Source organism: Anabas testudineus, chromosome 9 (assembly GCF_900324465.2).
Source record: "Anabas testudineus chromosome 9, fAnaTes1.2, whole genome shotgun sequence".
In the NCBI taxonomy this organism is placed as follows: Eukaryota; Metazoa; Chordata; class Actinopteri; order Anabantiformes; family Anabantidae; genus Anabas; species Anabas testudineus.
Window position 1 is genome coordinate 16,872,642 of NC_046618.1, and position 14,055 is coordinate 16,886,696.

At 42.7% G+C, this 14,055-nt stretch overlaps 1 protein-coding gene across 2 annotated transcripts in view; it reads left to right on the forward strand.

The window, feature by feature from the left end:
* The window catches only part of sema6a (sema domain, transmembrane domain (TM), and cytoplasmic domain, (semaphorin) 6A), a 97,217-nt gene that overhangs the window by 49,616 nt on the left and 33,546 nt on the right, over window positions 1–14,055 (forward strand). For both annotated transcript variants that reach the window (XM_026342504.1, XM_026342505.1), the window contains exons 4-9: window positions 2,985–3,045; window positions 4,336–4,398; window positions 5,677–5,778; window positions 11,791–11,881; window positions 13,221–13,340; window positions 13,872–13,960. In XM_026342504.1, the coding sequence (XP_026198289.1) occupies window positions 2,985–3,045; window positions 4,336–4,398; window positions 5,677–5,778; window positions 11,791–11,881; window positions 13,221–13,340; window positions 13,872–13,960 (526 nt within the window). The remainder of the gene's footprint in view (window positions 1–2,984; window positions 3,046–4,335; window positions 4,399–5,676; window positions 5,779–11,790; window positions 11,882–13,220; window positions 13,341–13,871; window positions 13,961–14,055) is intronic.

Sequence of the window (14,055 nt, forward strand, 5' to 3'; positions counted from 1 at the left end):
CAAACTTTCCGTGGGTATCATTATATCTGATATCCATCATGAATTTATGTCCAAATGTCCTCTGTTCAATAACAGAGAAGGATACAATTTTAAACTTTCCTCTGTATTAAAGTGTCAAGTGATGCTTGTCTTTGCATCCATGTGTACACTGAAAACAGGAATTACTGGTAGTTAATTTGACATGTTTTTAATAGGACACTGAAATATTCAAATAGTAACACAAAGTGAGTGTGATCTAAAATGCCTGGGTTAGCCCACAAAGTTTGCTAATTAAATGGATTTAAACTCATACAACATTTGTATTCTCATAATAAATTTAGAATTAAAGTGTTCATTTGGCTTTTAGATTGATGCTCTTCTTTTTAGCAGCCAGTAGTTTATACTAATTTTCTACACTATGTTGAGCCATTGTTAGTTTTGTCCTTTTTGAAGGGGTTAATGAATGTAATGAAAGTCATCATTAGTTCCATTAAACTTTATACACTATACTCCAATAATAATGATGATTTGTCAAGGCAAAGCTTTTTGGTAAAATATGTTAAATACCACAAAATAAGAGGCTGAAATCATGTATTTCTAACAAGTTTCAACTCCCTGCAAGTTAATTATCATAGGTTGCTAAATAAAAGCAAACCACTGGCTGCCTGGAAGGTGGGAAATCAATGTTTAAACTTTGCTTTAGCAAATGGTCCACAATAAAATTAACTAGCTTCGATTTGTAGTTCATGTTCTACAGAGTGCAAAACCATCAGTGTAGTTCTTGAAGTTCTTGAAGACCCTGCCTCTGGTTTTTATTTTGCTGTGAAGTTACATGGATCTGACTCACGCACCGGATATGGGTGGATATGTTGTAATATGAGTTCAGGTGCTGAAGAGGGGAACGTGTGCACGTGTGTGTGTGTGTGTATGCACTTGGAGAACTGGCGTTGACACAGACACAGCCGCCCCATTGTCCTCCTCCATCTCCAGTCAGGATGTTTGAGGGACGTCTCATTGCTTGGCTCCCTCTAATCTCTGCTGGAACCAAAAACCCTGTGGCTAGAAGCACTTCGGCCTTCGAGAGCAAGCGAGGCACAAGACGGGGAGTCGTGCTGGAAAGGTTACTGTCAAAAATAATGGAGCAGTCAATTACAGATTACATATGAGCTGTTTTACAATTGCAGGCAGTAAAACAACCCCTGAGATTACATTAAATCCACCAAAGTAATCCTCTAATTCTTTTGATTTAGTCGCGTCTTTTTAATATAAAGTTTGAAGTTTTGAAATAAAGATATAAATAGAGTTAATTGAACAAGTCACTGAGCCATAGCTGAACAGAATCGTGACATCACCCGTCACCATTATTGCTCGTCTCATTTCTAAAAGTTGCTACATTTATTTTAGCCCCGTGACCCGTGTCCTGTTATACTGCAAGCAAGGTGAACGAAACACGGGCTGTTCAGGAACCTTGGAAATTCAATCCAGATCAATTAGCTAGAGTAGTGCAATGGTAGTGCTACGACGGAGGCTTAATGAAAAACATTTTACAGTGGAGTTTGTGGTTTTGGACTGAAACGTTTTAGTCGTGGCAGACATAGTATAGCATAGTGACAGTCAGCATCGGGTATTTTCTAAAGGTAGTGAACTTCTAGGAAGGGCATGGGCTGCATCCTACTGACCTATCGCATGGTTGCCACCCTTTTTCTAAAGAAATGAAATTACATTTTTAATTTCAGGGGACAGATGTTTTTAATGTTGGAAATTTAGAAGAGACTGTTTGGTGGTGCACTTATTATAAGGCTTATTGTCCTGAAGAAGAGTTTCCTGTGCAGCAGACAGACAGAAAACAAAGCAAAATGAAAAACTCACTGACAGACATTTCACCCATGGTCTCACCTCAGATGTGTCCTCTCCCACTGAGCGAGCTACACTGTTTTCTTAATTTCAACTGCACTCAAAGATTAATTATTCAATTTAAGTGTCGCGGCTGATAATGTACAGCAGACTTGGCTTCATCCTTAAGGAGATGGCGGCGGCCCCCAGGAAAGCGATATAAGTGGATTCATTTCAAGATGCCTGTTCCTCCGAAGACTTTATTAGATTTAGTTAATGAGAGAGCAAGGAAGGCTGACTGGCGGAGCGCAGGTTGGGGAGCTAGAACGTAATTAAGCTGTGAGTCTGACGATGCCACTGTTACACACTTTGATTAAAAACACGTTCAACATCTAATCACCAACAAATTAAAGTAGTTACCTTGTTTGGCACAGTCACCTTTGATTCTTCCTCAAACAAGGTATCCCCCCCCCACACCCCTTTCTCTCTCTGTCTCTTTCACTAACACCACCTCTCTGTTTGCACCCTAATTCTCCAGAGTAAGTAGGTGTAAGCTACATGTCTGGTCAACCAGTCGATCGTCTGCCTGCAACGCAGTTAACTCCTGTGGGTTTTATGTGTTCCATATGCCCGGCTGAGGCCTGCATGGGTGGACTGTGTAATACAGGAGAAGCCTGTATATTTCCAGGCCAGCACACATAAGTCTTCTTGTCTGAGTTATAATGAGTGTTAGTATAGATTTCCTGTAGCTCAAACACTAGGCTTAATTGACCTGAACAGCTCTGAGTGACTTGGCACCTCCCGTCTCAACCTTCCTCTCCTCCCTTACCACCCCCCCCCCCCCCCCCCCCCCCCCCCTCCCCTCCAGGACCTTTCTCTGGGACAAAGAGGCTTTTGTCCCCACTGTGCTCTAAACCTTTGTTGACTGTTTCTGTCTGACAGAGCAAATAGCTCTGGCCTCCTTTTGTTTATTGTCATTTTTTGAAGTTTGAACAAAGTTTATACAGAGCCACATTTTCAGACGTTGTTTGTTGCCTGCAGGGGGAAACAGATGGAAGAAAAGAAATGGGTTTATTGTTTGTTGAATTTTTGTCTGTCTGCTGCTGTCTGACCTCTTATCGTCTCATCTCTCTCTCTCCCTCCCTCTCTCTTTTTTTTTTTTTCGCTCATAGGGATCACATATACACAGTGGACACGGACACTGCCAATAGTGACGAGATCTTTTTCAGTAAGGTGAGTGAGATGTCTGTCTCTTTGAGGACGTGTTGTTCTTACCGTACTGTGATTGACAACGTAACCCTAATAACCTGAGTGCAACTGTGGGCACGTGGGTGCGTGCAGTGTGTGTATACATGTGCCTGCCAGCGGTCTTACTCACAAAGTCACGGGTGCGAGCTTGCCGGGGTCACCATTGTGAACCCATTAAGTAGATTATCCAATCAGTCACCTAGCAAACTGCCTGCGTCATCCACGCTCATCTGTGGGACAGTGCAAGGTCTGAAAGGTGTGTAGAGAAAGCTGCAGGACAGTACAGGAAGTGAGAGACGAGGACAGGTGGAGGGGAAGCGCATAGATGAAAAGGAAGGAAGGAGGAAAAAGAAAGAGGAAAATGTCGGCAGAGAAGAGCCCAATGTACATATTCAGATTCAAAAAGCATAGGGCCTTGCCTGTAATAAGGCACTCTCCACTCCATTCCTGCCACTCCTCGCTGCCATCACTTGCCCTTAACATAATGCATGCAAACCCAATTCATCCCCGTGTATACAACAACCCGCCATCCCTTCACCTCATCCACTTCAATGTCAAAGCCTGGTGAGTGGGTCTTAATGAGAGCAGGCTGTAGATGAAAGGCTGGTGGGAGACACGCAGATTGATTGATGACTGAGGGTCTTTAATCAGTGGCTGAGCTCCAAACATGTTGTATATCAGTGACAAGTAAGCGGCGGTCTGAACCGGAGGCTCCACGCTGACCCGCAGGCCACACGGGGCAGGGATAGTGAGCGATGTGTGCATGGCTGGAGTCCAGATCAATCTTAGCTGTGACTGCTAAGTGTGTGTGACAATCCACAAAGCTGTGCCTCATTTGTGTGTTTGTGGCTGACTGTTAGGTATTGGCTAGCCGTGATCCACAGGCCAAGGCGTTTTGCGCGTGAAATGTGTGTGTGTGTGTGCAAGGTTGGTCATCATCTCAGCAGCATAGAAAAAGCTGTCTTTAGTGTGGGATCTGCCCTTGGACAGAGTCTGTCCTGATCCAGGGTCGGTATCGTATTTCCTCCTCTATGGCAGAGGTTTCGCAGTTCAAGGCGGTAAACCGATCACCAATCAGCCCTTAGAATAAAGTTCACCTCAGAGCAGGTGTCTCACGAGGAGAATCGATGGCAGAAAATCTCAGATGATGATTATTGATCACAGTATAGATTGGTTATTGAGCTCTATGGTGCCTTCACTTTATTTCTTCTGCTTTAATGTTTATGTTGTTTGCCTTCTCTCTCTTCCTCACTTTTATTTATTCATTTTTTTCAGAAATTGACGTGGAAGTCCAGACAGGCAGATGTGGACACTTGCAGAATGAAAGGGAAACATAAGGTAGAGAAAACATACAACCTCTGTGCTTACACCCTCATTTCATTTATAGAACAAATGTCACCTTATTCGTCACAAAACACTTCTATAGCAAATCACACATTATACAACGCAGGCTGTAACAGATGTAATTACTCACAGTTTCTCTGTTTCCTCTTGTCTTTTTTTTTTTTTTACACAAGTGCTCTCTGTCTTACACACACATACAGGAGACCCTGCAGGTGCAATAACACACTCCCTGCAGTTCATCTAACGTTCTGCTATCTCAATTTATAGAGCACTTTAGCCTGAATCTTCATATCAAATGGCAGTATTAGTGCATTTTCTCTGGATTTACTGTAAGTTCTAACAAAACGGTGCAAAATGAATAATGATTCTATTATTGTCCTAGAGAGCTGCTGGATGTGACATAAAAAATCTGCTGCACATTTCTTATAATGTACCAAGAGTGCAATAGTACAATTCATGCTTATAAGGTTGATTTTTGCTATTCTTGCTCTTCACTATAATTCATAGGAGAGAAAAAAGAGCATTTGTTTTAAAACCACATGTGGTTTTAGTATTGAGTCTCCTCAAAATTGTGTTTCCATACAGCTAAACTGCAAATCACAAATAGGATGTTTTGGGTAACGTAATTGCAACTCCATTGCGTTTTCTGTAACATAATGACCATACGTTAACAAAACATGGATGACAAGTTGCAAATACATTGATACGTAAATTAAATGTACACAGACCACATATTTTTGTGTGCCAAAACATATAATCGACAACATCCAATTTTATTTTCTGCATTCCAACATTTAGTTTGGTAACTCTTTATTAATATTTTTTATGATTGGGTTCAGGCAATCGCAGCACTGGGTTGAGGTCAGGGAGAGACTGTGAGCTGGGTCACTTCACACACAATATGTTAATTAAAATTATTGAAATTTAAACAAAACATGATTTTTCTCTAACCCTAAACCAAGTGCTTTTCTTGCATAAGCCTGACCTCACATCAGACTCTGCGCTTGAACTCCATCCAACCCAACCACCTCCTTGAAACTTGTCTTCTGTTAATAAATGTAGGGCTTAATTTATTTAAAAATTACGTTGCATTATGTTGATTACAAAAATGTAATTGCGATTGCAGTTTAGTTGCATATGAACATAAATTTTGAGGAGGCAAAGTGAATCTGTTAGTGTCAAGGTGTCTGTTAAAGAAAACATGGATGTCATGAAACACCATTCATCTTTTTCTCTCTCTCCCCTCCCCCCCCTCCTCTGCAATCCCTGAAGGATGAGTGTCACAATTTCATCAAAGTCCTCCTGCAGCAAAACGATGACACCTTGTTTGTTTGTGGAACAAATGCTTTCAACCCCTCCTGCCGAACCTACAAGGTAGGAGCAGACACAAACATATACTGTGCACACACACACACACACAAAAAAAATACTCCTTGGTGATCTTTTGGTCTTCAGTGAAAGCCATGACATGCAAACTGTACACACACCTAATCTATTAAAACTCCTTTCCACTATGTGTTTGTCATACACAAACAGAGGTATTTTTCAATCCCAGCCATGTGGGAGTTTAGTAGGGCTGAGCCATGAAATGATGGACATTGATGAATGACTGTCACAACTCGGCAGGCCCTCCTCCTATCTCCAGGAGTACTTTGACATGCTTGAGTTAGAAGCAGAGAAACCTAACTACCTGCCTTCTTATATACACAGTCATTCACACACACACACACACACGCACACACACATTCAAGTGCAAGTAGAGGTGCTGTCCTGAAATCAGATTCAGCTTTCTTCTGTAAACAGTCGCTATTCATGCCGGCATGTCTGAAATAGTTTCAAGATTCCTTCAAGAAAAACAAACAAAAAAAAAACCTCGTGAGGATGCATTTAATGACTGCAGGTCAAAAAGGAGAGTAGACCAACATCAAGATTGATTCCTTGGATAAAAATGGAGATGTCAGGAAAAAGATAGACAGGGAAGCAGATGCACAAATGATACAACATACACACAAAAACCCACACGGGTTTTATGGCATACAGGCAGGCAGAAAGACAAACATAAAAGGCAGATGGGTTGTCTTCAAACTTCTGCTCCACATGTTCCTGTTTTTTTCTTCCCTAGTGTTATAGATCTGATGTTTTTTGATGCTTTGTGCGAGAAGTGAACAGACCTGCTTTTACAGCTCATTCAGAAGTCGTCGGCAGAAGCTGAAAACATGCTAGAGGAAAAAATTGCCATTTTGATTGGTGCTGATTCTAATTTTCTAACTCTTATACTGTGCCTAAAATCTGCTCAAACCCAGCTCAATAACTATGCACTGCCATTCAGCAGACAGAGAAGCAATATGATGGACGGGCAGCCAGTAAGAAAGACCGGAGGAGAGACAGACATGGCTGTGGTTTGTCCTGAAGGGTGTTTAGTTTGTTACGATGAGATGTGATGGTCACAGCATACTGAGATGTTATCTAGGTGGCCTGTGGGGAACACTCTTCTGCTTTGGTTCACCAGATCTGTTTACCAGAAAAACAAGACATCTCCGCTCCATTGCCTTTGTGGTTCAGCATGCCAAGCACACAGAGTGGATGTCTTTCAATTGACTGACTCCTCCTGCAGCGAAAGTGGAATTTATGTCTCTGCATTTATCTGGCGTGGTTAGCTTTTATAGCTCCGCCGGTTATGTTTTCAAGGTTTGTGTTTTTGCTCTTACTGCATTGATATCGCTGCAGGTCTGGTGGAGGTAAAGGGGCATGAGGGAAAGTGTTGTAAAACGCAGTGAGGGCTGGTCAAATGGCCAAGTGTGCAAACATATAAAAGAGTGCATAATGGACAAAAGTCAAATCTGTCTGTAACAGAAGTGTTTATTGAAATGTTTTTCCATGTTTCAAAGTTGCTCAGTCCAATTAGCAATTGCATATTTTGTGACACAGTTTATTGGGCTTGCAGCTGCTCTTTCTCATAAAAAATAATGCCACTGACTACATCGTAATTAGTTTAGCTGAATAAAACAGCAATTTTAATCTGGAAGTCACTGAATCAATATGCCACGATAGAAATCCGATTAGAAGGCTGTCAAAGGAGTGAGATATTAAGAGCGTTTTAAATGTTCACAGATCGCTTTCATACAAACGTTCGAATGCGCATACAAATGCTCAGGCACATGTGTTTGGACCCTTACAAACACTGACAACTGTGCAAACATACAAAACACACATTTTACAAAGTCATACACACACACACACACTGTACTGCTGGCAGGCTGGCAGACTCTTTGGGCAGATACCAGGCCTTTGATGGCGTGCTGGGCTCATCCACTCTGGTTGGTCAAATGTGTGTGTGTGTGTGTGTGTGTGTGTTTGTGGTTAAATCCACCTTGGCCACAGTTTGCCTCTCCATCTCCCCAGTGTGACAGCACTGAAAAGAGCTTCTGTTTCGGGGCCAGCCTCATCCCACATTAATCAACAGTGCTGCAAAGGCAAGCGGGAGGGATGGAGGGAGTGATGGGGAGCAAAGGTGGAGAGAGACAGAGGGGGCAAGGAGGGCACACACCCAAATCAGCAGCGACCCACATTGTTGTTGTCTAATCCCTTCCCTATCTGTTTATGTTTTTCTTTCCTTCCCCTAAACCTTGTGTTGATAGAGTGACCAAGTCAGAATCTGGTAGCAGGCAAACACACACACATGCACACATAGAGAAAAAGCCCAGAGACACCTTGGCACAGCAATGGCACAGTCCTTTCCTTGAGCATTACACAGCACCCGACCCAACTCGCTCCTCTCTTGTATTCACCTTCCCACCGTCCTGCCCTCCTCCCTCTCTCCTCATCCTCTGCCAGCCTTAATTCCTCTCCCCCACCATTGCGTCCCCCTACTCCACCATCTCTCCCTCTGTTGCTTTCTCTCTCTGTCACTCCCTTGCTGTGTTGTAATAATAAACATCCCACCCAGCTGGGCTGATATATGACTGGAGTCAGTTTCATCGCCTGTTGCTGGGGCAAAGTGGGGGGAATCAGCGGGGAGTCTTGGAGGCCGTGGGTCGCAGGTGATGGAGCCTCGACTTGATACTGGTAGACTGAGGTGCACTGGGAAATTTCATCTGTACTCATCTGCGAGTCTTTGCTATTGAAATATTGTTAATGCTCGCAAAGGAATTTACTGAAATCTACAAAGTGAACACACATCCACACTCTTTTCTATACTGCTGCTTGATTGACGTACTGTTTGACAAAGACAGACAATGTCTTCCACAGTAGAAGCTCATTAATAACTGTCTGAACAGTTCCAACACATACTGTACTGTAAGTAATGGAATTATTGTCCTATTTGCTCTATTTCCAAATAGTCATTTTAGATGTTCAGATTAATAAGGACAATTTGTCCTCTGCAGGTGAAATTAACATATTTCTTACAACAGTTGCAAAGACTCTGTGTAAAAGGTGGTCAGAGGAAAGGTTCATCCTCTCAGGGCTCAGAAACAGGTTGCAGAGAAATGGGCCATGACTATTAATCTCCCAGTGAGATGTGTCCTTGTTTGGTTTACACAATCACTTCTGGCCCAGGTGTGAACTTGTGCACTTGACCTTTACATATGGAGACATCTGTGCAGGTGGATGGACTGCATACAAAGAAATGCGTGGATACTCAGCTGCAAACCGTCGGACACAGAACGGTGTAAACATGCACTCAGATATGATTATTCTTTCAAAATAAACTCATTAGGAACATTTCAAGGGAACTGTTTAAAGCAAACACTTAATATGTGGGATCTGGCTCAGTTTACCCTAAGTTTGTCCTTCCATAAATCTTTCTGCTATGATAAATGAAAGCAATAAAAGAGTTCTCATAAAACTAACAGAGACGCAGAAGCCGAATGTGTCCCTCACTCTGAGTGCCGAAGCTGCTGCTGAACCAATTATTATACTCCTGATGGGCATGCTTTAGATCTACATTGTGTTTGTCTAATTAATTAGCCTATAGCCGATGGAAAACACCAATGAGCTGTAGTAGTAATTAATTCATCTAGATTCACTCCACCCAGAGCCAAGGTTACTGTACATTCACCTCCTATGCTTCTTCGGCAGACCTTTGCAGAACAGCGTGCCGTTAAAGCAGCTCCGACGAAGTGTAACAGCCCCACTGTTCCCTTCCCATTACTTTGAATTGTGTTTCTACAAAGATGAAGCACCTCTTTCTTTTTTTACCTAGTGGATTTGACAGCATAATAAGGTTTGCCTGGCAAACAAGGAAAAAAAAATCTATCTGGCTGTTTAAACATCACATTTCTTTATGGTAATGTTTCAAAATCTTGTGCGTCAGTGTAGCAGTTTTATGGATTGCTATTGCCACTTTTCTAAAATATTGAATATTGCTTTAGACAAGGCTAACAGCAGTAGGCTGTTGTTTTCCTCACGCACGCCAACTTGACAGGAGATTCGAGCCATACGTATATCTGCAGCCGGGCTGGGAGTGTCTTTCTCCGTTCAGACGGCAGGAATATATCAGTGACAGCAAAGCCAAGCCCAGCAGACAGAGGTCACTGCCTGGGTGAAATCAACTGAGAAGGTTGAGGGGTGGCATGGGAGGCACAGATTGTGAATGTGGGTTTGTGGCATGTCAGGAAAAGAGGGAGCGTTTGTGTTAGTTTGTGTGGCTGACGCTGAAGATGCTGATGTTTCAAGATCAACCGCCTTGTCACTCTGAACACACAGACACTCTAATTCAGTGGACGCACCTGACCTTTAGCTGCTCACATCCCTTATGATTAACCAAGTGTTATCCATAATTACAGTCTTCCCTGTCTAATAAATATATATAATCACAGCAGCATGCCTGTGTATATTATTCTCCTATAATTTCTGAAGGAACAGGAGAAATGAGAAATCGAGAAATGCACTGGTGCTGGTGGTTCTCTGTTTGTTGTAAAAGGTCACTTGTAATTTTCTCTGCCAAATCTGCCTCAACAATTTCTCTGGCAGGCTTTTCCAGCGTTGTGCCGAAGTGTGTGTGTGACCTTTTTAGTGGGCAGATGATAACCGTTTCCGCCGAGACAGGAATAGAAAACAAAATGACCTGTTTAGAGACCAGAAGGGCGGAGTAAGCAGTTTGCACTCTTGGCAAGCTGTGCTCGTCTTTGTCAAGAGAAAGGGAGAAAGTGAGGAAGTACAGTAAAAGAGAGATAGAAACAGAGATACAGAAGAAAAATGACTCTAGATTGTGACTGTGGACAGGCAGACAGTGTGTTCAGTAATCTTTCCTGACCTCAGCTGCTGGCCAGTGCAGCCTGCTGTCTTATGTGTGTTTGTGTGTCGAGTGTCCTAAGGCCTAGTGGGGAAGATGAGCCTACCCATGCTGGGGATGACAGTGACCTTTTACCCACATCTTATCTATCAATTGCACTTAAACTAAACTGGGCACAAACAAGAATAACTAAATTGCATTTTCATAAAGCTAATGTCCCTAAACCTTAAACTGGACCAGCAGTGATTCACGAACAAGGCCTCAAACTCGCTCAGCAAGACATCTAAGTTAGTGAGAGAATAAATTAACCATGTTTGGCTAAACTACAATCCCAGATGAGAAAGCCTTGACATTAAACCTGGGATTTCTTTCAAAATATTCCAAATCATGGATTTACTTGTCTAAGTCAAGGCTCTCTGCACAAAACAAGCTTATGCTGCAATAATATATAATAACAACTGATGCAATGCAAAAACGACTGTGGTTCAGTAAACAAATTCTCACCCCCCGTGCTGAGGGATGTGAGCTCACCCATTTTTTCAGTCCATTTATTTTCTCTTCATAGCAAAATCGCAGATTTTAGAAATCAGGGCAGGAGAAAAACATAAGTAATTAGTTAAAGATCTGTCTTAAGGTTTTTTTTCTGTTCTTAAACACCAGTTGAGGGGTAAAGGATGGCAGGAGGAAAAGAAAACCACATTCACCCATACTGTGAAACACATTGCTGTAGAAAATAAAAGTTTTTTCTTTTAAAAATCTCCCTCTGAAACACTTCCCCAGATACTCCCAGATGGGCTGCTTTGACAGCTCTCAGTAGGACACCAGAGTGGTATCCATGGAATATTAGTTGAGGTCAGAGTTAGACAGACGTGCTCCGCGGCTGGGCACCACAGCTTTTTGAGAGTATATTATTATGGCTCACACCATATCTATCCACTTTAACATAGTATTTTTAGACGTGCCTTCAGCTCGACGTTGTTTTGATATGTGAGCATGGTTCTTATTTTCCTTTCTGGATCTTTTCCTCCAGCTGGGATCCAACATTTCCTGTCTAAGTTGTATTTCAAGCCCATTGTTTGTTTGACAACACTGAATTGTTTTAACTCTGTAACCCCTATCGAGCTGACCTTTCACCTCATTTGCGCCCCTAGACGGACACGTTGGAAGCTCTGGGAGAGGAGATCAGCGGGATGGCACGCTGTCCGTATGATGCCAAGCACGCCAATGTTGCCCTCTTTGCAGGTAAGAAACCTGTGTGTGTGTGTGTGTGTGTGTGTTTTATCCAAAACATTTGTCGATCTTCAACCCCTGTGCTGTGGCTTAACATTAGTGCAACTTCACAAGTTTCTGTGAGGTGAAAACAGATGAGACATATGAGATACTACTGCTCGTCGAGTGGCACGAGAAAAGACGTTAATCCCTATTTTCTCCTATCCGCACTTATTAAACATTGGAACATGTTTGAACTAGATGGGAAGGTTGAGTCTGTTTGAGCGAGAGGATTAGTTGTGGTTGTATTAAATATTGTTCTTAATACCCTGTGGTTTACTCTAATGGCAGTACTCCGACAACATGTCAAGAGCGAGAGACAATCTGTGTTATGTGCACAAGAGCAAATCATCGATGCGACCACATTTGCTCAGTGTCAGGAATTTGCTGCTTAATAGGGCTGTTTGGAAACACATAAGTAGTACTGTGGCAACAGACAAAAACAGAATCATCTGTCTCTCTTCGCCTCTCGTTCGCTTTTGAAATGAATGTGCACGAGATTCAAAGTAAGTCACAAACGGATGGGACCAGAATGAGTCAGCTTTCCGTTGGTGGGGTGTGATTTTTTCTGATGCAACAGACCCACAGACTGCTAAAGACATCCAGTCCCAGTTCATACGTACTGTAGGACAATTTATGACAGTATTAATGAGTTGTCCCTGCCTGTTTAATGCCAAGGAGGAATGCTTCGCTTGACCAGTTAATGCGGAGCAGAGCTTCTTGGAAGAAACTGGAAGCACTGAGTAATCAAGAGAGTTCCCCTCACTGCTATCCTTTCAATTATGTAGTTTGAGTTTCCACTGTGGTTATTGTCAAGGCAGGCTGAGGTCATGCTGGCGGTGGATTCTGTTCATGAAGCGCGTGTGTGTGTGTGTGTGTTCGTGCATGTAAGTGTGTACTGTAACTGTGGGCTCGTGTGGCGTCCTCACACTGTGTGTGTGTGTGTGTGTGTGCACGCAGCTCTGCGGTGTTGGTTTGTGCTTTTGAAGTGTGTTTGCGAGAGTGAGCAATTACAAATGTGCAGCATGTTTAAGTGTGTGTACTGCCTTTTTGTTGTCCATCAGAGACTCTCTTTGGTTTGTGTGATTCATTCATTTTCCAGGTCCGAGCCATCTGAAATGTGTTTGTGTATCCAGCCACAGAGCACAGGAATCTCCGAGTGGCTTTACGTGTTTCTCTCTTGACTTTACGTCACTCTCTTCACCCTTTTCTCTTCCATTATGGCTTTCTCTGTCTCTCTTTCTTCATTCTCTGTTCTCTATCTCCATCTTTCCTCATTATTGCTCTTTCCATCTCTGTGTTCCCTCTCCAGATGGCAAGCTATACTCGGCCACCGTAACAGACTTCCTAGCGATCGATGCAGTCATCTATCGTAGCCTAGGAGACAGCCCGACTCTGCGCACTGTCAAACATGACTCTAAATGGCTGAAAGGTGAGTATGGGACACACAAACAAAGTCCCTATGTTGGAAAAGCATCAAGCTGACTGACAAGTTGAAACACAAACTACTTTGGACATGCACGACTCGCCATATGCTTCTGTTGTATTGATTTATGATTTATGTGCATACGTGCCTTTGCACCTGTGTGACTGAATCTAGGTATGAAGAGCGGGGCCACTTATGCTAATGCTACACGCTCTGTTTGACGCAGTCATTTTGCCAACCTGCCCTGGCACAGTTGATGTAGCCAGGAAATTGCTCTGCCCTGGGGAGAAACAAGCAGTCAGAAACAAGTCCAGCCTGTCAAAACTCAATAGAGAGATCCTTCTTTCCTTGCATGCAAATAGTTTCATTGATATGATGGATGATAGATCGAGGCACTCAAGGTTCACAGTCGGTGCTTTTCTGCATAATATGACAGATATTCAGTCTGTTTACTGTGAAATATGGTGTCAGAACTGTTTTGTCACGGCTAAATGCCACTTTGATTCATATTTTATTATATATTTTACCCTCCTGCAGAGCCCTACTTTGTCCAGGCAGTCGATTATGGGGACTTCATCTACTTCTTCTTTCGGGAAATTGCTATGGAGTACAACACAATGGGAAAGGTGAGCACAGACCCTATTCTTCTGCTATTGTTTGAACCCTAATCAGAGGTGACTTCCTATTTACTGGGGCGAATCAGGAAGCGCCTGAGGAAACT